Source organism: Petaurus breviceps, unplaced genomic scaffold, assembly GCF_028583685.1.
Source record: "Petaurus breviceps papuanus isolate PSGF00001 unplaced genomic scaffold, PetGlider_PUasm1.0 138, whole genome shotgun sequence".
NCBI lineage: Eukaryota > Metazoa > Chordata > Mammalia > Diprotodontia > Petauridae > Petaurus > Petaurus breviceps.
In genome coordinates this window covers 11,419,822-11,443,193 of record NW_027185694.1, presented here as the reverse complement: position 1 = coordinate 11,443,193, position 23,372 = coordinate 11,419,822, and the positions used below count along the sequence as shown (strand labels likewise).

Here is a 23,372-nt window from a genome sequence, read left to right as displayed (position 1 = left end):
ATGTATAGGTATACACATATATTTGTGTTTATTTGTAACCTCTAGGGTAGAACGGGAAGGGAGGGAGAAAAAAATAATAAAAATGCATAGCAGAGGACAACAGAAAACTTAAAAGGAAGCAAGAAAAGCTGGGTAGCTTTGAAAACAATGTGTAGGATTTACTACGTAGTTGGGTTTTTTTTTAAAGTAAGCAGTCTGAAATGGAAATTCATCATTTTATAATCGAATCCTCTATGTTGTGCTGTGTACATGGAAATGTTCTTTCTGTCTTTTTATATTTAACCTCAAAATGAATAAATTTAAAAAATGTGTATCTGTAAATTCACCTCAAGTTTAAACACCTTTGTGTATAAGCTGGATATTAACACTTTTTTAAAAGTCCAGTATCCTTTGGGATGCAAATTGGTATTAAAGTAGGTAAGAGATTTAAATTGTTCTAATAACCACAGGTGGGACTGGGGATAGCCCACTTTCCACATGAACATGAATGTTGTTCTAGCTTAACTAAGAAAATGGTCATGATATGAAGGAAAGTATGGAAAAATAAGATTAATTCATGGAAATATAGCTATAATGATTCAGATCTGATTGTTCACTGTCAAATACCCAGAGATGTTTTTCAAATTACTTTGGGGATGATATATGACATGGAGTGAAAATTGTCAGATATGAATAACAGTCAGTCCTTCAACTCTTTTCTTCCTGTGTATTTAACCACATGGTATTTATGCTCTACTTATACATGTACTTTTTCCAATTATAATATGAGTTCTTAGTTTTTGGTTTTCTAGGGAGAATTATGGTGATTGGTTAGAATAAAGTACCTAACCAAAGGTGATTTAAAAAAAAGCGTCAAGAAGAAAGAAATTGATCTATTTTCAAAGAAATATTAGTTTGATGTCAATATTTGCAATGCCGGCAAGACACTGGTCAGAGTCAAGAAATGAAAATTTTCTCTGATTGCCTCAAAAATAATGAGCCTCAGAGATCAGCAGAATAAGGTTGCCTTTTGTAAGTTCAAGGTGACTACTGAAGATATTTAGGGTTAAAAAATGAATAATTTCAGGGTGGCCAGGTAGCACAGTGAGTAAGAGCACTGGCTCCAGTGTCGGGATGACCTGGGGATCGAATCCCAGGTTCAGACACTTAGCACCCACCCAGAAACACCTGGCCGTGTAACCTTGAGCAAATTACTTAACCCCAATTGCTTAGGGGTGGCCAGGTGGCTCAGCGAGTAAGAGCACTGGCTCCAGTGTCGGGATCACCTGGGGATCGAATCCCAGGCTCAGATACCTAGCACCACACCCAGAAATAACTGGCCGTGTAAAGTTGAGCAAGTTACTTAACCCCGATTGCTTTAAAATAAATAAATAAATAAATAGAATTTAAAAAAATGAATAATTTCCATGGAAAAGATGTTACTGGGGATAAGATGTACTCCATTATAAAAAAATAGCAGGCCCTGTTTGAAACACATGTTGAGGTCATAACTGCTGATGGCTACTTTCTCCACATCTTTTGCGCTTGTCTTAGAAAGGAGTACAACAACCAGAGCCATATGACTTCTTTTGCCTAGAACCAACAGGTTTATCCAATTTCCAAGAAAATTATGGAGATCATAATTTGGGACATGCAGACAAATGACTAGAAAGAAGCTGTCAATAATCTGATTCCAGATAACATTGGAAAAGACATGGGAAAGGCCTGCCAGACTATTTACCCTCTGCAATGTATTGTATTTGTTTAGGAAGGAAAAAAAAAGCTCAAATTTAAATAGGGAAAAGTAATGGAATTTCTATGGGGAATTTAGTGGATCTAAAAAAACCTTCTGGAGATGAAATAAACAGGAAAACTGATGGATGTAAGCACCCCATTCAAAAATCTGTCTTAATTTCTAAAGGTTGAAAAATAAAAATTTATGCCACAAAACAATAAAAGAATATAAATTCCTTAAGAATAGGGCTTGTTTCATTCTTTGTATTTGTATCCCCAGTGCCTAGCACAGGGTCTCCAACATAGTAGGTGCTTATTAAATGCTTATTAATTGATTACATCCCAAGATTATGACTCATGATAATTGAGTATGGATAGCACCACCATTAGAAATCTCCATCATGTTAAAGGAGAGAAGAAACTATTCTATGAAGTGGTCTTTTCCATTGCTTTTAACTCTCTTATCCTCTAAATGTATCTTTGCTTCTCTTTTCATTTCCTGCCGAAAAATTCAGCCAGATTTTCAGTCATTCAAGAAGTATTTAAGAATGTACTATTTTTCAGGCACTGTGCTGGTTCCCCAGAATACAAAGACAAAAGTGAAATAGAACCTGCCCTCAAGGAACTTATTGGTCTCTCTCATTTTAAAATTTGCTGTGTTATAGACACTGTATACCTTTTTAATGATGGCCAATAGGTACTTTAGGGATATTTCCATAATGTCAGATAAGACATTAGTAATACTCAAAATAATTTTCCTTTTGAATAGGAATCTGAAACTGTCATTTTAAAATGAAGCTATTTTTACATCCTTCTTTCATATTTGGGTTTGTCTAATTTTTCTTTTTGACTATAATTTGAACTTCTAAAAAGATTTCATACAAAGCAATCTACTGATACACCAGGTTACATAGCCTCTCCCACAGAGATTATGAATATGTTACTATATTTTAAGAAGGATCCTTGAAGAATGTGATAAGACTAACAACTTAAATGTGATTCTAGAGTTTGATAGCTAATAGCTGGAGAGACACGGGATGAAACAGAGATAAGGAGCTAAGAGAATTTATTTCCTGAGAGACTGAGTTAATATTCAAGTAGAAACAAGTCTAAAGAGGCATTTCCTGAGAGCACTGAATTTCACTCTTATCTCACGAAGAAACATGATGAAGAGAATCCTTGAGTGATTTTGGCTACTATCCTGAGAAAGCTGAATGGCTGATGTGCTTCAAGTATTCGAAAATCAGCAATAGCAGTAATGATTAAAGGTGACTTTCACAGCTGGTAGATTGCAAATAATTATTTCTGTTTTGTTATTTGCCATACCGTTAATAAATTATATAGCAGTAAATCATGATGGCCTAACTAAGAAATTGGGGAATTTTATATATACATACATGTATGTATATGTATACACATACACACATATATGTATGCATGTATATATGCATGTGTGTATATACATATAGTATATAAAACATGGGAAAAGATATATTTTATTTAATAGATAATTTTTAAAAACTGGAATGGGAAATTAATTAAATGATTAATTAATGAGAAATTTTGTCATCTTAGTAATTTATGAGGAAATATCAGAACATACTCCTTGATTGCCTTAAAGTCCAAGTTAAGAATGAATAAAGTAATAAGCCAAGTATCAGGGATAATGTTCTCAGTTAGGTCACATGTGGGTGATCAGTTCTAAAACTCTGTTACATTTGAGTGTCATAGCTCTTAAGCCCTGACATATTTCATTGAGTATGAGCATCTAAATATGAATGCTGAATTTGGCATAGTTTTATGCTTACCGGTGGGCCAATTAGTTCAGGAAGTTCAGTGATATTCTTCATTCCATCAGTGCCATTGAGAATTGTCTAAGAAAGAAAAGCAGAATGGATAAGAATACAGTACATTTTCCTTTTTTTTTGTTAATAAGAATAATGACCAATGTTTATATTGTGCTCTATGATTTGTGAAGACCTTTACATCAATTATCTCACTATCTCACTTCATAACAACACTATGAAGTGTGTGCTATTATTATCCACATTTTACAGATGAAAAAATTGGGGCCCAGAGATGTTAAGTAACTTACTCAAGATCATAGAAGTAATAAGTGCCCAAAGCAAGATTCAAACTAAGGTCTTTCTGACTCCAAGTCAAAACTCTAGCACTCTATCTAGAATGTTACCTAGCTACATCTTTTTGCTTTGTCTGGCATTATTTTAATTAAATTCAATTTTATAAAAAAAATTACACTTTCAATAATAAACTATAAGACACTGTTGATGCTTTTTAACAACTCAGGTATTACATTTTCTTAAATTTCTTTTCATCAATTTTTAATTTATTCTTATTTAATTACATATAAGTCCTTATTTATGCAAACAATGAATCCTATGAAGTGGCCTCATTGTGTGAATTCTCACCATATGAAATTATAATAATATGAAAAATATGATCATTGTTCCAGCACAATAGAAATATGTAATGCAACATGTAAAAATAAGTTTTATCTGTTTATTAATATAACATAATAGCAAAGAATAAGAAGTATATTTCTGATTCACTTATCTGCAGTAATATGATATTTATAGAAAATGATTTTTAATTAAAAATGAAAAATATACTGAATATCATACCTAAAGATAAACCTGCACTGATAATAAGATGAAAGCATCATTACTGTTATGCCATTTAAAATACATTAGCCTTCATTTCTTTCTTTAAATCTTCACATTCACTATAGTAGGTAGAGAGAGCTTTATCCACATCTTGGCAAATTTACATTTTCACATTCCTACACAATGAACCAAGTAAAGTTGGGTGACCTGGGGCATTATCTAAAATCAGCAATGCTTTTAACTCAATATTGTTTCCCTTGCAATATATTTCAATAGCTGGGCCAAAATTACTAGAAGACCAACCTTCGAAAATAGTTTTAATCACCCATGGTTTCTTATTTGACCCCAAAGAAGTAGAAGTAATTGGGGCCTTACAGCATAAGAATTTCAAGACTGATAAGTGAGATTTATTTTTTCTGTTGTTTAAAATGCCATTCTGCATTGTCTTCCAATAAAAATATTAGGTGATCCTTAGACACTTTAAATCCACTTTGAGTTTTTCCCCTAGAAATAAAAGGTCTAGAAAGCATCTTTTTCTAGAATAAGCCTTTTTTTATCCACATCAAAAGTTTGTTGATCAGCGTATCCATTTTCTTGTATTACCTTCTTTAAAGCATCAAGACATTTACCTGTTTTCTTACAATAGTCACCTCTCTGGTAACAATAACAATAATAATAATATAGTAATAGTATAGTAGTAATAGTAATAATAGTAAATAGTAAAATAATAGTTTTAATAATAGCAATAACTTTTATATAGCACTTCACTACATGTTAAGTACTATACTAAATGCTTTACAATTATTATCTCATTTCATCCTCATAACAATCCCATAAACTGTATTTTGCAGATGAGGAAACTGAAGCAGAGGTTGTGACTTGCCCAGGGTAATACTCCTAGTAAGTATCTGAGGCTTGATTTTACAAATTAAGTCTTTCAGGCCTGGCACTCTATTCACTGTGCCAGCCAGAATGTTAATTCTTTTTTTTTAATTTGCTTTTTGGAAGGGGGTAAGGCAGGGTAATTGGGGTTGTGACTTGCCCAAGATCACACGGCTAGTTTTTGTGTTAAGAGTCTGAGGCCGGATTTGAACTCTGGTCCTCCTGACTGCTCTATTCACTGCACCACCTAGCCGCCCCCAGAATGTTAATTCTAACATTATACAATTGAATTTAATTTTTAAAAAAGTGATTGAACCAATCAATACTTGCAGTAACTGTTTCTTCACTATCCATTTCACTTCATTTTTCTTTCACTCTCTTAAATAAACGACACTTTCGTCTGAATGACAACTCTGCTAAGAGGAATGCATTTTTGATTGCAATTCTCAATCCATACATCTAAAGGATGGTCCCTTTCTATCACTGCAATACTTCTACTCCTCAGAGTAGTTTGCAAAACACAAAAATGCTGGTACAACTTTATCTTTTCTTTTGTTTCACCTGCCTGTTGTACTTTATTCTGCATCATAGATTTAGGCATCGCAACATCTCATTTTATTTAGAGTTATTATGACATGGCTTTATGTTATTTAATTATAATACATTTTTATTTTAATGTAATAAAACCCCTTCTTTTCTGTATACTTACAATGTATCCATCTGAAATACTTTCCTATTTCCATTTTGTTAAGGGTTTTAAAATTAACATGGTCACATTCACATAAAATATTAGACAAGTACAGATTGATGTTAGATGTTAAGCATGCTAAAACTTTCAAGTAACTCACACATGTCACATTAACAAAATTTTGATTTGCATTAAATGTGACTTGGCATAATTTTATAATTCACACTAAATCAAATTTTGCATTATTCAAAATTGCATTGATCTTGACCTAACTGTATTTTGTTTTTGTCTGTTTCATCTCTCCCATGGTGACTCCATTCTTACTCCTTTAATATTGATTGTTAGCTTAGAAATTTTACTTATCTTAATGTCATAAGGTAGAAAACACTTTGTAAAATACAAAAATATATAAATATCAATACATATGGAATTATTTATAATTGCATCATTTCAAGTTCTTCCATTTTACCTACTTCTTGGCACATCATTTGCTCATCTGAAATTATTGAGTAAACTCCTTCATCCATTCCCACTCCGTGTAATTTTTTTTTCCAATTTATGACTTTATACTTTAGTAGAGGATAGCAAGCCAGACTCAGAGTCGAGAAGAAGTTCAAATTCTGTCTCTAACTATACAGACTATGTGACTGTAGGTAAGTCATATGTGACTTATATGTGACCTCTAAATGCCCCAGGGCAATCTCTAAAAGGATAAGTTGCTGAATAGGGACTGATGATATTTATTGGTAGGGGAAATTTCCTCACTGGGAGGTCCCCAAACCAATTAACATTATAGGTCTGAACCAAAAAATACCTTGGATGTGTTCTATGATTGGTTTAAAATTTGATTCTGAAATAACATGCTCAATTCTCTCCTTAATATTCATCCATTCATTCCTTTACTAAACAGACATTTATTAAGTATGCATTATGTACAAGTCATTGTGATGGATATAGATCTCTTGGTCCTATTTCTCTATCCTGTTTTGGAGATTTGGGTTTTAGTGGGCTTACCTCTAAGAGAACTGTTTCACCAGAGATGTCCCTTAAGTTATGGTTAATCAAAGAGATTTACCCCAGGGCTTATGTTTTGTGGACCTTTGTACCTGATAGCTTAGCAATGGCACTGAGAGGCATCTGTTGGAAGAGGTGACTTATTTGTCACTTCAACAGATCACAGAGGTATATTCGTGTTGTTATAGCCATAATTCCCATTGCTACCCATAGTAGAAAAGCAAATAGGGCTTCCCTTACCCACTTCTGTAATAGCCCATCAGCAGCCCTGATTTAAACATCATCTATTTATTTTTTATGTCCTCCCCTTTAATTCCTTTCTAATACTGCCTTTTTGGATGTTAATCTTAATTTCATTTTACCCAGATGAAAATGGTCTATCTTGGACCCTATACCTCACTGGCATGGCTCTAGAATTCATAGCTTCTTAGTGATAGCTTTGGTTTTCCTTGACCTGGTGGTATAAGGACAGCCAGCACTGAAACCCAGCTTTTGATTCAATTCAAAATCAAACTGAACATTAACTAAGTAGTTGCAGTGCTACAGATTTCTGATAATGCTTGCTAAAGACCACAAAAAGATTCTTTTCCTTTTTCTACCTTGGGAGAAAGAGGAACATCTAATCAGGTGAGTTCTTATCCATTTTTGTGTCATGGATTTCTTTAATGGTCTGGGGAAGCCTATGGACCCTTTCTCAGAGCCATGTATTACAAAAGAAAACAAACATTAGTGAAAATAAAGAGGTAATTTTTTCCCCCATTTTTAAGTTCATGGACTCCTCCCCTGCCCTTCCCAAAATCTATCCAAGTATCTGTGAACTCTGGGTTAAGAAGCCCTGAGAGAAGAAAGAAAACTAACAGTGGAGGGAAGGCAGAAGTATACCTTCCCTTTTTCTAGTTACTCTGAGTGGTGGGAGTGCTAATCAGGGAGTATTAAATTTTATTAAAGATGAGATGAGAGCATTATGGTTCAGTAAAGGACAATGTATAATGCCATTTGTATAATTCTATTCAGCTTCCTTTATTTCTCTTTCCTTTATTGTTCTCACTTTCTGCTACTTCTCACCCAACCTGTTACATCCCTTACACTATTCAGCTCTCTCTATAATTTATCTCCTCCCTTTTCTCAAGTGTTTTTCAAGGCTGATCAAACTAACCAGAAGATCCAAAGCTCAAGGATGGAATAGGACGACCTGGGTGTGGTTTTGTTTTTCTTCTTTCCACCACCCTACCACACTAGAAAGAGTGAAGGGAAGTGGGAGGGAGAGAAAATACATGCATGTTAATTTTTTAAAAAATAATTTTAAAGAATAGGCAAAAAGATACTGAATAACAGATGGCTTCAGAATGTCTTCTTGCCAAAGGTAGAAAGCCCATGCTCAATGAATACTTAATCAATGAATGAATCAAAAAAGTTTTTTTAAACCTTTGCTTATTTCTCTATGTATTAAATGAAAGAAAACATCGCGTGAAGAAGCTGAGATACTCACTGTGGTCACAGCAACAGTCCTTCCTGGTGGCCCGGGTGGCCCGGGTGGTCCAATTAAACTATCTCCATCACGCCCCCTTTCACCCTGGTTCCCAAAAGAAAGGATGTCAGAGAAAATAGTCATTGAATTCACATTTGCATAATGTAAATCAAAATGATAGCAGAATTAAATGAAACACTTTGGAACCTGTGAACTTACCTTAGGTCCTTGGTCCCCCTTTTCTCCTTTTGGACCCTGTAGAAAATGAAGAAATGAATTTATTGAAAGCTTCTCTGAAATCTGTTATTCATTCCTCCTCCATCCCTCTCTTTTTCAGGTCCTCATTACCACATCTAACATGAGACCTCCTCTTTACAATCCATCTTACCCACACCTGCCAAAATAATCTTCCTAATTTATGTGTCTGTCCAGTTCCCTCTCCAGTTCAAAACCCTTCATTGATTCCCCATTGCCTACAGGACAGATGGAAACCACTTAAGCTTGGTGTTTAAGGCTTCAGTAACCTGTATGTAGTGTACTTCCCCAGGTGTATTTCATACCTCTGCCCTTCATGCAGCTTACACTCCAGCCTTGGAGTGTTCTTGCACTTGTTTGATAAACTTGTCTTGTCCCTTTCCATAAAACAATTTGTGTGACCTTTCACACTAGGAGTAATCAAGCAAAACTGATGACCACTTTCCCTAGATCTTGGCTTCTACTCTGAGTGGGAGGTTAGATTAGATAGTATCTTCTAGCTCTAAGATTTCATGATTCCATTTCTATGGTTCCATGTCCATCATTAAACCTATTATCTTTACTCCCTAACTAGGTCCTCTCCTCCCAAAGGTGTGCCAGAGCTGGCAAGAGTCAATTATTAAAATTTCAGTATGAGCATTTTTACCTAAGAAATAAACAAAGAGTACAAATGAGGGCTTGATTTATTGATTAATTGGTTGTCTAGACTTAAGAAAGTGATGGAGAATATCATAGCAATGCAATTTAAATGTGAAAGCATATCACATTTTTTTTTCTTCACAGTGCTTCTTGACTTGACTTGCAGTGTCTCTGATGTTTCTTCCTTTCTATTCCTTACTTATCACCCCAGCAGTGGTCTTCATAGCCTTATGCCAAAATTATTGCAATATTCTCTAAAGCAATTTCCCTTCCTAATCTCTTCCTTCTTTAATCCACATAAACACTGACCTAAATAAATATTTCCTTAACAATAATTTCATCAAGTCTATCTTTTATTAATTAAAAAAATCTAATGGCTTTCTATTGCCTCCGTTGAATCAAAATATGGGATTTTTTATTTAAACCCATTATATCTTGTTAGCTTTGTCTCTTTGTTGTCCTAGAGAAATCTTTTAGAAATTGGATATTTAAGGCTATCCAGAATATAGCTTCACTCTCTATCATCCAACAGTTCTCAACACAAACACTCATCTCCAGCTAACTTTATTTACTTGCCTTCACACAGTTATGCCATTCTTGTCTCTGCCCCTTTGTTCATGGTATTCTCTTTGTTCTTCTCTTTTTATTTGCCTCTATCCCACCCCATCTTCCAACCCAAAACTCCAATTTGTGTCATGACATTTCCTTTGACCACTCTAGCCCGTAGTGATTTCTGAACTTGAATAATACAATTTCCGTAAATCATTTTGCAGATGATCCAAAGATGAGAAGAATAGCTGATATGTTTGATGATAGAAGTAATAGTAGTAGTGTACATTTCATATCACATTAATATGTGCAAAGCTCTGGGAAATGACTGACAGGAATAAAATATGATAAATGTAATAAACTAAAAGATCATATACAGTGGTATAAAATATAAGTTGTAAGTCAGAGGAGATGTGGCAATAACAGTATTTTGTTTGTTTCGGCAGAGGTGGAACATTAGGAACATGACAAATTCTGCTTTTCTCCAAGTGTGGTTCTTCTAGCTTTAAATGTGGCTTGTGCCTAGGAACTTAGTCTTTGACCTCCAGTGATGGGACCATTTCAAGACCTGCCTCTTAATCTTTTCAGCCCCAGTCAGTTTAGCTTCCTATCAAAACATCAGACGTGAAGCCCACTAACTCACCAGTCACTGTACATTGTTGGGCAACATTGTCAGAAATGACTTCCATATTAGTTTATATTGGACCTGTGATTTTGTTACTATAGGGAGTTCCTAGTTAGAGACATCTCTTACCAATGGAGGCTGTAGTCTCTTCTCTTAACTCATAGTCCCTCATTCTGAGGCACTGAGAGGATAAGTAAATTTGCTCTAGGGTCACACAGCCAGTACATGTCAGAGGTGGCACTTAAACCCAGGTCTTGCTTGGCCCCAAGGTCAGCTCTCTTTCAATTATATTATGATGCCTCTCTCCTTTTTCTTTCTTTTTAAAATTTTCTTTATTTTATTTTTAATTTATAGAATAAAACAAGCATTTCCATAACATGAAACTGCAAATCCATTATGTACAACTTTCTATTCCTTTTAAATACATAATAGTTATCATGTAAATTTCTTTCCCTCGCCTCCTTTTTCTTTTATTAGAATGAAGCCTGTAACTTCCATCCTACGGTGCTAGTTTGACTCTTTGGAGCCCCAGATGGGATATCTCATCTCCCTTCTACATGACAGCTCGTTAAACACTTGGAAGCAAGGGATGTGTTCTTTTAAAGACTTCTCTTTTTCATGCTAAACAGTATCTGAACTCTCAGAGTTCAGGACCTGGTCAGGAGTGAAAGGCATGTATTTACTACACTAAAAAGGGAAGGACCAGTCAGTAGATAATACCAGGGCAATGCTCCTGCTCTGTGAAGAATGTTCATATCCTACAGATGCCTAAAATGACTACTCTTCCCTAAGGTAAGATAAGGAGGGAGTTAGTCAAAGTGACCAACAAAGGGCCTAGGACATTTTGCGTGGATTTTAAGGGCATGGCTGTATAGGCCCCTTACCCAATGGATGGAATGGCTGTTTCACTGAATAGCCTCTGGTATTTACACTGGGGGTGATTAACTGTTTATAAACTCTTCCAGATGCAAAAGAAAAGTTCTTAGCCACTTGGGCAGCAGTTTTGTTATCTCTGCTGATTCTGAGGAGATTAGCTTCTTAGTTCAGAAACCCTGTCTGATTGTGGGGTCCCATCTTAAATCATCTCTTCTGAGGCTAGAAGTGAGGGATCTCAGATGAGAAAAAGAAAAAAGAAAGAGAAGGCCTGCCTGTCCCAAAACTCAGGAAAATTATCAGATCTGATTGATCTATGAGTGTGATCTAAGAGGCATCAATCCAGGTCAGTTACCCAGAGGCACTTAAAATAAGCACTTAAATTTTACTAGCTCATGTCTGCTTTTCAGGAGACACATACATCATAGATAGTTTCTTAAGCAGCCCAGACTATGAGCTTGGGAGCCATTTCTGGAACTAAAGGGTCAGCTCAAATGACAGGATTGTTTAATTAACATTTATGAGCTGGGGATGTTTATAAGCAATTCCTGGTATTAGTTAGAAAATAGCTTGGTGATGGTAGAGTTATCAGGAAAGCAATTGACCAGTGCTGTTGTGTATGTATAGGGGTGTGAGTTTCTTGATGGTCCACAGGCCATATGTACTGTTTACATGGTTTTCCCCCAGTGGAAGAAGGGATGACAATGGCCAATAAACTCTGCTTTGTAGTTTATCATGAAAATTTGCCTTCTCTGCTTTATGGAGGTTATAAATCCCTCCTGACAGTTAACAGTGCCTACATCCTTGTATTCTGCGCTGTCATTCTTCTTCCAATAATATTTAATAACCTCAATAAAAGGGCAAGTATATTAAATATGAGAGTAAACCCTGGGAAAATAGAAACTAAAAACAGAAGCACCTTGGTTCACTGAATATGGTTTTCACCTTGAAAAGCACTTCATTTAATTCCTACAGACAGAGCTGTATTTTTTTGGCTAGGGTACATTTTAGAGATCTACCCATCATAAATTAGACAGTATCTTTCATTTAAGACTTTGAAGTTCTATGGATTCTTATCCCATAAATAATAATAGTGCCTTTATGAGGTAATAGTAGGCATTATGGAAATTACACAGATGGGAAAGTAAAGGCATAAAGTAGGCAAGTTTTTACAATAACTAGTGAATTATGAACAAAGCCAAGGCTTCTCCCTTCTCTCCATTTCTCCTTCTCTCCCCAGCTTCCTGTCTTCAACTCTCAAGTACTATGTACACAGATCCTATTTCTGAAGAGATCAGGTCACTTAGAATTCTGGTTTTCAAAAATAAACTTACATGTGGCACTGTTGGTCCTGTGGTTTTGGGTTCACTCAATAATCTAATGCTCCCAGAGCCTTCTATATCCTAGGAAAAGATAAATAATGATATATAATCAAACAATAAAAACCATTTATTGATTGTACCTACTTTTTTTTCCAAAATTGTTGTTATGGGAATGGTAATCTAAGATCTTCCCTGCCCCTAGGCCATTTGATAGGCTTAAGTGACTAAGAATCTTCCTTGATTTGAAAATATACTCTACACAATAGGCTGAATGTGGTCACATGGAGCCTGTGCCAGGAGGCTTGTTTTTCAGGAACACCCACACCTTGATACTTGGTGATTGGGCAGTGGGTCAAGAGGGTTGTGACATTCTCTGAGCTAGGAGAAGGCTGCTATATAAATCCTGATGTGAGGCTTTGTTTTAGGGTTCACTTTGAGAAGTGTTGCATGATTTGACCAGATGAGACTCTGGGTAGCCATTGAGCCCCCTGGTTTTGAAAACCCAGATGTTGATGCTTCCTTCTCTGGTAACTATGACTAGGTATGGATGTAATGGTCAGACAATTGGAGGCCTATCTGCTTGAAATGTTTCTCTGTCTTCTTGTAACTTCTGCTTGTAACTTCTGTCTGTATACTCTGAAGTTCGGGGTGCTGACTTTTCCCCCTGAACTAGGTAAATGATATGTTTGATTGATTAAAGCAACATTGTTAACCCATTTTGAGTTGCTTTCCTTTAGAAAAGCAGATCTAAGGACCTGTGTTGGCAGCCACCCTGGAGATGCTGGGGTGCTTGCTGTTACATACTGGTAGAGAGAGTTAGTTCCTTATACCAATGAAATCAAAGTTTTAATGCCTATACATATCCTTGTATCACTCAATTGAATCATTCATCAAAGAGTAAAAACTGGGATATTGTTGAAAGATAAGGACAGAAAAATTGTTGGAGATGGAATGTGGAGAGCCTTGAATGTCACATTAAAAAAGTTATTTATTTGATAGGTACAGGGGAGCCCTTGAAAATTTTAGGGCAGACAAATGAGATGGTGAGCCCCATGGGCCCTTGGAGGGGGAGGGGTATGTGTATGTGTGTGTATTTGTGCATGCATGTATGTGCACACACATGGGCAAACAACGTCCAGAAATATCAGTAATATAAAAATAAAAAGCAGCAATAAAACTCAGTAAAATAAAGATGACTAAGTCTTTGTCATGAAGGATTATTGGAGAGGGGAGAGAGACTAGAGGGAAGCAGTTATTACCAGTAATAACCTTATTACCAACATAAAGGCCAGGAATCATTTTACTCCCCATCATATCTGGTCTGTTCTGTCCTACCATTACTTATACACAAAGGGAATATATAGCAGGAATATTTATGAAAGAAGAAAACTTCCTGTTGCCAGTAGCCAATTAGATTGGCTGCTAGCACCAGACTTGGTAGTTAGGAAGACCTCGTTTGGAATCCTGCTTCAGACCCTCCCTCGTTGTTATAACTTGAAGCAAGTGACCTCTCCTCTCAGCTCCAAGTTTCACTTGTAAAATGAGGGGGATTGGTCTTGGCTCCGAGATTTCTTTCAGCGTTAAATCTATGATCCTATGATTGCTGAACCCTTTGGCAGATTTTGTGTTTTGCCAAAAATAAAAAAGATTCAGACTCAGGTAAAGCTATTGCTACAGTATTTTCCATTCCCAGGAGACGCCTCAGATGTGGGGATGTCTCTCTGTGTATTCCTGAACATGCAGATCTGTGGAAAGATGCCCAGGGATGATGTGTGTTATGTCTGTTCCCCCTTCCTCTTGTGCATTGTGTATGCTATGGATATGTATAGTGCCTTCATTGTGGCTGGGGCACAAGCAAGTCTGTGACTTTGAGGTTTCAAGCTGATGAATTTTGAGCTAGAAGAGCCTATGGGATGAATACCTGGTTGGGGATAGCCAACGAATAACTAAAAATTCAAAACTAGACATAAGTAAGATATCAACATCACCTATGTGTATTTAGGAGTCGTTTGCATAGGTGTAATAGTTGAAATGAAAATAACTCATTTATATTGATTTTTGAGCCTGAATGTCAGTTCTTATTGGTAATATCATAGTTAATAGCATTTATAGCATTCTTCAAGACTTATGAAGGGCTTTATAAGTGTTATCTCATTTTAGCCTCAGAAAAACCCTGAGGGGTAGGTACTATTATTATACCCGTTTTTCAGATGAGGAAACTGAGGCAGACAAAGCATAAGTGACTTGCATAAGGTCACACAGATAGTGAGACTTAAAACTGGATTTGAATTCAATTCTTCTTGACTCCAGGTCTGGTTCTCTACCCACTGCACCAGCAAATTGCTTTCTAAGTGCTTTGAAATTGTGTGTGTGTGTGTGTGTGTGTGTATTGTTTGTCATCTTTGGTATTATGTCAAGAGAATTAGAAGAAAGCTCCCATTAAGCACATTGGGTGGTCCTTCTGTAGAGTATATATGGGGAAGATGAGAGGGTATGGATAAGAATCACTCAGAGTGAGTAGGCATAGATGGGTTATGATATCCATCAGAGAAAGGAGTTCCCACACTGATGGGAATCTATCATATATTGAAGTTGTCTTTTGGGATGCCTAAAAAGTGAAGGTATCAATGTACCTCTAAATATAGGGACTGGGCAGAACTGTTGGGTAGGAGGAATAGATGCACTGAATACTCCAGGTAAGGGATTGGAATGGCCTCTTTCATTCCAAATGAAATCCAAACCACTGGATCAAACCTTTGTACCAATGAGAAGAATAATAGGGCTTTATTTAACTTCCTCTTATCTAGATAGCAAAGTGGCTGGAGTATTGGATTTGGAGTCATGAAGATTGGAATTAAAATCCTCCTTCAGACATTTAGTAGCTGTGTAACCCTGGGAGAGTACTTTAAATTTTTCCAGCCTCAGTTTCCTTATCTGTAAGTTGGGGTTAATAATAGCACCTACTTTGCAGGGTTGTTGTGAGAATCAAATGAGAAAATATGTGTAACATCTTTCCCAAACCTTAAAGAGTTATGTAAATGCTGAGCGATAATATTATTAACAAAAACAACTAAGCAAACAGTCCTTTGTTTAAATCTAGAATCATGAGGCAACTTTTTCAGCCTCTCCCCACCTTCTCCTTCCAATCTCCTTCCTTCACTTGGCAATACAGGGGCTATTTGGATGATGTTTGTGGTTGAGGTTGATTAAGTGATATATATATATATATATGTATATATATATATATATATACAGCATAACAAAAACAATGATAGCAGTTAGCAATAATATTCAATTCAATTTAATATGCATTTCTTAAGCATCTATTACATATGAAGCACCATTCAAGATGCTGGGAGTACAAAGACAAAAATGAAATACTACAGGTATTTACTCCTAGTTTGAAAATACTTTAAAAAAAATAATAACTCTGTGAGGTTGGTGCTATAAATACTAGTTTCCCCATTTTTTAAATGAGGAAACTGAGGTTCAGAGATGCTAAATGCTTTGCCCAAGATCAAATATAGTAAGTGTCAAAAGTAGGGCTTGAACCCAGGTTTTTTTGATTCTGACTATTATTCTGTAGAGAATGGTGTCCTGGACAGCCCCTTCACAGCTCTGTCTCTACCTAACTCTTCTAGTATAGGGAACATATGAGTCAGACTAAAGTAGAGAACATGATTTAGTCCCATTCTTCTATAACTTTAATCAAACCTGGAGGACAGAAATATATATATATATATATATATATATATATATATGTATGTATGTATGTATAACTCTTGTCCATGGTACTACTGGATAGAGGTTATTAGTCATGGAGGACTCATGGGAATGGTACCCTGTTCTTAAGTTTAATCATCACATAATAACAGACTAAAGGATGGATGCCCAGAAAGTAGAGGAAAAGAAAGGAAATGATTCTCATTTCTGCATTATCCTTGCAGGAGAGACACAAGGGAATTGCTCTGTTCTTAAGGATGCTTCAAGGATTCATGTTTTTATTCATCTGTATCTTCCATCCCCTGATGCAGATGGGAGCACCTAACTCTATGACTGAGTAGACAGTTTCATAAGTGGTTGTGTCCAAAAACCAAACACATTGTGATCTGGTGGATAACATAGTGATAAATCTCTCTAACTTTAACCAAGCTATTCCTCAGATGAGGAATGATTGTAATCCATCAGTAGGACCACAGTGGAAGTTCATCTAGTTTGATGCTTAACAAAGCAATGTTAAGCCTTAATAACTGAATAGGCTTTGCCTCAGTCAAACTGAGACCTGTTAAAGACCTTAGCTTGAGAAGATCCCACTGCATCCTGGGCCATCTCCAGTGGCCCTGATCTATATCTGGCCACTGGACCCAGATAGCTCTGAAGGTGAAAGTGAGGCTGGTGACTTTGTATAGCCCTTCCTCACTTATATCTAATTGTGTGTCATGGCATCACTTTCCTGATGTCATGGTCTTTTCAAGAACGAAGGACAAACAGCAAGCAAGCAGTTTGTTACTACCTCTTAGAGCTTGCATTCAATTGCATAGCCTTGGAGAAACCAGAGTCTACCTCTATGCCACAATGGGCCATTAGAAGAAGACTTCAATGTCCTATTACATGGTACATAATTTAACTGAGGACCCACCACAATAATAGTAATGATAATAGCTAGGATTTATCTAAGTATTTTGTGGTTTGCACAGCTCTTATTTTTCCTCAGAACAACTCTGGGAGGTAGATGCTACTATTTGCTCCATTTTGCAGATGACAAAATTGAGGCAGATAAAGGCTAAGTGACTTGCCCAGGGTCACATAGCTAGCAAGAATCTAAGGGAGGATTTGAACTCCAGTCTTCATGCTTTCAAGTCCAACACTCTATCCCCTGTACCACCTAGTTACCTCAAGCTACCATAAGAGAACAAGGTACTTATTCTCATAGGGTTAATGAACACTTACTCCTTTTAAAGTAGTTTTTCAAGTCTCAAATAAGCTGACCAACCCCACAGATAGAAAGAATTTAGAAAACACTTAGTTTTGGTAATTGATATACTATTTCAACTTTAATCCAACTAGTCTCCTGGAAGGCTGCAGTGACAAAATCTACAAATATTGTGTTCTCAAAGATTACTTTTTCTATAAAGAACAGTAGTTAATTGGTGGCATAAATAGTTGACTGGCAGATTTTTAATCTGTAAATTAAGAAAACCTAACAGAATCTGAATAGCAGAATGTGTGCAATTAGTTACACAAAAAGCAACGCTACTGGGGACATTTCATTCCATGTGAACACAGATGAATGGAGCAGAGCCAGAGCCTTCCTACAGTCAGATCATGCTATAATCCATGAAGCAGAATAGGGTTAGGATTGGGGAGGGCTGAGAGGTAAAACTGGAACTAATTTGGAGTTGGCCTCAGGAAGCTGGCCTCAGGCTGTTATTGGAATTTGGGGACATTATAGAATCTTGTATACAGTATGTGTTTAATAAATACTTGTTGAATTAGCTGATGAGGTCTTAAGATTAGCACAAAATGACTAATCAGAGCTTTGCTATGCAGGATGTACGTATACTGGGAGCAAGACCTAAGGAAAATGAAATCCTACTTGAGTTAGTACACCAGAAATGAGAAAAGAAAGTGTGTGAAATCAATCTTGTTTATTAAATTTCATCATTCCTTCATGCATGTATAATTAAAAAAGAAAGATTACCTCAAATCCAAGTCCCACTCCACAGCTGGGTCCAGGCGGTCCAGGAGGACCAGGGAGGCCAGGAGGACCAGGTTCCCCAACAACCCCATCTTTCCCTGGGGGGCCTGGTAATCCTCTCTTTCCAGAGTCACCCTGGAAGGCAAAGATTGATTGCACTCAAAGGAGCTTAAATCACCTGTTGAAACCATGTCATATTTCCTCGGCTTGAAAAATCATTCCTTGACTTAACTAAGTTGAAAAATTATATGATAGCTGTTTCTTCATTTTATAGAATATCTGAATTGTTCTTCCCATGTTTACTGGTAGATAAACTTTTAAACTAACATGAATACATTTGTGGAAGAGATGGCAAAGAAATTGTAGAAATATTTCTGACAAGCCTTCTATATATACTGTCTTCCTATGATTTTTGTCTTCAGTGCTTGGGATATCTTTCTATGTTACTCTACATGGATGGATTGTATTTTGCACAGTTATAGGCAACTCTTGAATTAATGAAATCACAGATTCATTTGAACAGTTTAGTATATTACATTTGATATTCACACTCATGATACATATGCAATTATATCATGAACATATAAAAATTTTATAAAATATCAGAATTAGAGTATAAATATTTTCCTCTTTTACCTTTTCACCAATGGAGCCATTAGGACCTTTATCACCCTAAAAAATAAAAGGAATTGCAATTAAGTCAATATTAATAAACGAATGAGTTGCTATGAATCTTTGAGGATTTATAACTAACCTCCCATTCAATGAGGACCATCCATCTTTACAAAATCCCTGAAAAAATAGCCATCCAATCTCAGACTCAACAATGGGGGGAGGAGAGGAGAAGGGAATGATCATTTATTAAGCACCTACTATATATCAGGCACTATGTTAAACACTTGGAGGAGAGGAGAAGGGAATGATCCTTTATTAAGCACCTACTGTATATCAGGCACTATGTAAAACACTCTGAAAATTTTATCTCATCTGCTCTTTAACAACAACCCTGTGGGGTAGGTACTAGAATTACTTCCATTTCCCAGTTGAAGAAACTAGGTCAAACAGTGCTTTGGTGAGGGTCATATAGTTAATGCATATTTGAGACCACATCTGAACTCAGATCTTCCCAACTTCATCATCAAGAAATGCTGGGAAACTCAAGATAATCCACCTAACTGTGGTAGAGTACAGTGAAAGGAACACTGCATTGGGACCATGCACCATGGTGTAGAGTGCTGGTCCTGGTGTCAGGAAGATTTGGATTCAAATCCTGCCTCTGATGCTTACTGGTACGTAATCGTGGGCAAGTCACTCAATGTCCCTGAGCTATCATTTCTTCATCTGAAAATGGGGAATACCCCATAGCACATATCTCCCAGGGCTGTTGTGGGATGCTAGGGAACTCATGTATATAAAGGGATTTTTTTCAAACCTTAAAGTAGGGGGTGGCTAGGTGGCACAGTGAATAGAGCACCAGCCCTGAAGTCCAAAGGACCTGAGTTCAAATTTAGCCTCAGACACTTAACACAAAAACTAGCCATGTGACCTTGGGCAAGTCACTTAACTCCAATTGCTCTACCTTCCCCCCTTCAAAAAGCAAAAAAACAAAAACAAAAACCCAAAGTGATATAGACATATCAGATAATATTATTTAAGTTTCCTGTTACAAAATGACTGAATTTAATAGCAAGGCACATTTATTTAGCACTTTATAGTTTATGTAATGCTTTCCTCAGAATAACCCTGTGAAGCAGTCAAGTACTATTTGCTCTATAGCAGAGATGAGAAAATTGGGACTTACACAGATGGAAAGACGTGTTCAAGGTCACATTGTTAGAGTGTAGAGTTTGCAGAGTCTTTAAATTGAAAACTCTTTTGTATTCACTTGTATTAGAAAAAGTCTCATCATAAATCACTTAAGGCTACCTTTAAAATATCTTAGTACAAGGACATAGATAGGACAAGAGATTTAATGCTGAGAGGGAACTTAGTGGTTATCTAGTCCAGGGTTTCTTTAACTTTTTCCACTTGTGATCCTTTCAGTGCTTCTTAAACTGTGGATCACTTCTTTCTAGTCTAATGTCCTAATTTTAAAGGGAAGACTGAGCTTCAGGGAGATGAAGTGAGTTGTCTGGGCAAATAGTGGTGCCTGGAGAGAGAAGAGAAGGGAGAGGTGAAAAGAGAGAGGGATAAGAGAGAGGAAAGTGGGAAGAGAAAAGACAGAGGGGAAAGGGGGAAGGTAAAAAAGAGAGGAGGGAAGGAAAGATAAACAGAGGGGGGGAAGAGAAAGAGAGAGGAACAGAGAGAGAAACAGAGAGAGTGATGGAGAGAGGGGCAGGAAGAGAGAGAGAGAGAAAAGAGAAAATAAGGAGGGGATAGAGGGAGAGGAGGAAGGAAAGGAGGAGAAGGCAGAGACAATGTGTGCATTTGGGAGGTGGAAAGACAGCATTAAGCTCATGTAAGTAATATTCCTTTTACAAGAAAAAATATGGTATCTATGAAGTCAGCTCTACAAAATCAGACTTTTTCTTTCTTCTTAAAACTTTAATTTTCATGAAAATAGAGTTGATTTAACTTTTAAAAAACCACATTCAGAACTTCTTCCATATGTAGGAAGCATGGACTAGAGTTGATAGTACCTCTCACAAGTAGTCTCCATCTGCTCTGATCTTATATGGTGTTCTTTTGCTTTGTATTGCCTACACCTCTCACAGTTGCTAAGAGGAAGGCGTTTTGGAAACTTGAAAGCCTGTAGAAATATGAATTACTATATCTGTTATTACAGGCAAGACTATTGCCAAATTCCCAAGATTTGGAAGCCTCCTTTGTTTTCTAGGTTTTTTGCATTCACCCTTTGATCTTGATCGTACCTTTTCTCCTTTCATTCCTGGAAGGCCAGCAGCTCCATTAAGTCCTGGATGACCATCAGGACCCTAGTGAAGCAAAACAATTTATGAGACCAGCGCATCCCTTATAAAATAAATCAATCATTATGATCAGACCTCAAGTTTCTGAGATCAGTTATCCTGCCAAGGTGTGTGATGTCTTCAATGCTATATTTTAATGTTTTGTCTGTAGAGGGCTTTAACTTAGAATCATTAAATCACTAAGAGACCTTAGAACAGATGAAGAAATAGACCTAGAGAGGTTGAGAAATTCATCCAGGTTCACCTAGATAAGAAGCAGCTAAGTTGAGATTGAAACCCAGGACCTTTAACTACAAATCTAGTGTTCTTTTCACTACACCACATTGCTTTTTGCTACTCTGTTTTTTATTTCCACAATAACATCAGCCACATCTACAGTAGGTGGAGCCACTAGCTAAAAGGTTTTAATTAAAAACAATGCTTAGGTGACTATACAACAGTAGAAAAAATGGTTTGGAGCCAAATGTTTGTGAGATGTATACTTCTCTATCCCGAAAACATCTGATTCAATAGTCTCTTTGGTTACTGAGCAAAATGTGGAATCTCAAGAGAAAAACCTTGAAATTGAAACAACCATTTTTTAAAAGAAAATCACCAATTCCCTATAAAGATAGCTGTCCCTTTGGGATCTACTATACTTTTCTATCATTTCTAGTTATGACTCAAAACTCAGGGGACCCTTCCAGATAGGGAAATATAGTCAAGAAAGTTTGGTTGTCTTGAGGCAACTTAGTCTTTGCTTTTATTTTAAAAAAAAGTAAAAAAATCTTGAGTTTGGGGTGTCAATAATATGCAAAAAAATCACAGACTGCCCCCATTTTTCTCCCTTTCAGAACATTTTGGATCTTTGTCATAAACACTGTTAGCTCTCATTCCATCTGTAATTGGAGTTATTTCTTACTACTTTTCAGCTCATTTCTGCTTTTTTGGGTTGTGTTGCAAAATAGCTTTGCTTCATTAAAAAAAGTCCAGTTGTAAAATACCAGGTCATGTGGCTTCAGAAGTATTCATTAAAACACTGAGTCATGTGACATTAGTTCGCTCAGAGTTGTTAATTAGGATCAGCTGGGGAAGAGGCAGTACCAGTGTGTGTTGTTGATAAAAAATGGATCATAACCTCTGATTAAAAAGGGTTAAAGGAGAGGAGATTGTTTTGGAAGATTAGAAAGAGCTCAAAGCTGTACAGAAGCTGGTTGCTCTAAAAATTAAGAAAGTATAGATAAACTGATGTGATCCTTTGGAGGCAGTGTTTTGCCATATAAATGGGAAGGAAATATTAATTTGTTGGTTTATTCTAGTATTAGGTTCTTGAGAATTCAGAATAAGCTGAGATTGATAACACCAAAGCCAAAAAGAAGCCCAAGGAAATATGTAGAGATGCAAGCAACTATTTGAAACTAGAGCTTAAAGTTGTGGTATATGATTGTAATGGAATACATGATGAAAAGGACTGTTTCAGAAAAACCTGGGAAGACTTATATGAACGGATGCAAAGTGAAACGAGCAGAACCAGGAAAATATTGTGCACAGAAATAGCAATATTATAATGATGTTCAATTGTGAAAGACTTAGCTACTCTGGTCAACACGATGATTCATCATAGACTCAAGAAAAGTCATGGGGGCGGCTAGGTGATGCAGTGAATAGAGCACCAGCCCTGGAGTCAAGAGGACCTGAGTTCAAATTTGGCCTCAGACACTTAACACAAAACTAGCCATGTGACCTTGGGCAAGTCACAACCCCAATTGCCCTACCTTCCCCTTTCCCCCCTCCAAAAAAAGCAAAAAAAAAAAAAAGAAAAGTCATGGCAAACTAACCATATTTCCCTTGTTAATAGCTACCAAGTCATTCAGGCTAGAGTATGCTATAGTTAGAATTTTAATCTGGATTTTATTATTATAACTTATTTTTTGTTACTCTGAGTTTGACAAATGCCAACAAATGTTAATTTTCATGTACAAAGAATGGAAAAAAGGATTACATTTATATGTAATATATGGATCTCTATTACATATAGCTTACATGTTTTAAAAAGTATATGATAAATTTGACACAGTCCCAAAGCTGCCCTGCTTTTTTGTGTGTTCCTGTGAAC

At 36.4% G+C, this 23,372-nt stretch overlaps 1 protein-coding gene across 2 annotated transcripts in view; it reads right to left on the bottom strand.

Moving 5' to 3' along the window:
• COL15A1 (collagen type XV alpha 1 chain) overlaps positions 1-23,372 on the bottom strand; it is a 197,300-nt gene that overhangs the window by 69,174 nt on the left and 104,754 nt on the right. For both annotated transcript variants that reach the window (XM_069105698.1, XM_069105700.1), the window contains 7 exons: positions 21,221-21,283; positions 18,987-19,022; positions 18,354-18,485; positions 12,665-12,733; positions 8,609-8,644; positions 8,411-8,494; positions 3,522-3,587 (listed from right to left, as the gene is read on the bottom strand). In XM_069105698.1, the coding sequence (XP_068961799.1) occupies positions 3,522-3,587; positions 8,411-8,494; positions 8,609-8,644; positions 12,665-12,733; positions 18,354-18,485; positions 18,987-19,022; positions 21,221-21,283 (486 nt within the window). The remainder of the gene's footprint in view (positions 1-3,521; positions 3,588-8,410; positions 8,495-8,608; positions 8,645-12,664; positions 12,734-18,353; positions 18,486-18,986; positions 19,023-21,220; positions 21,284-23,372) is intronic.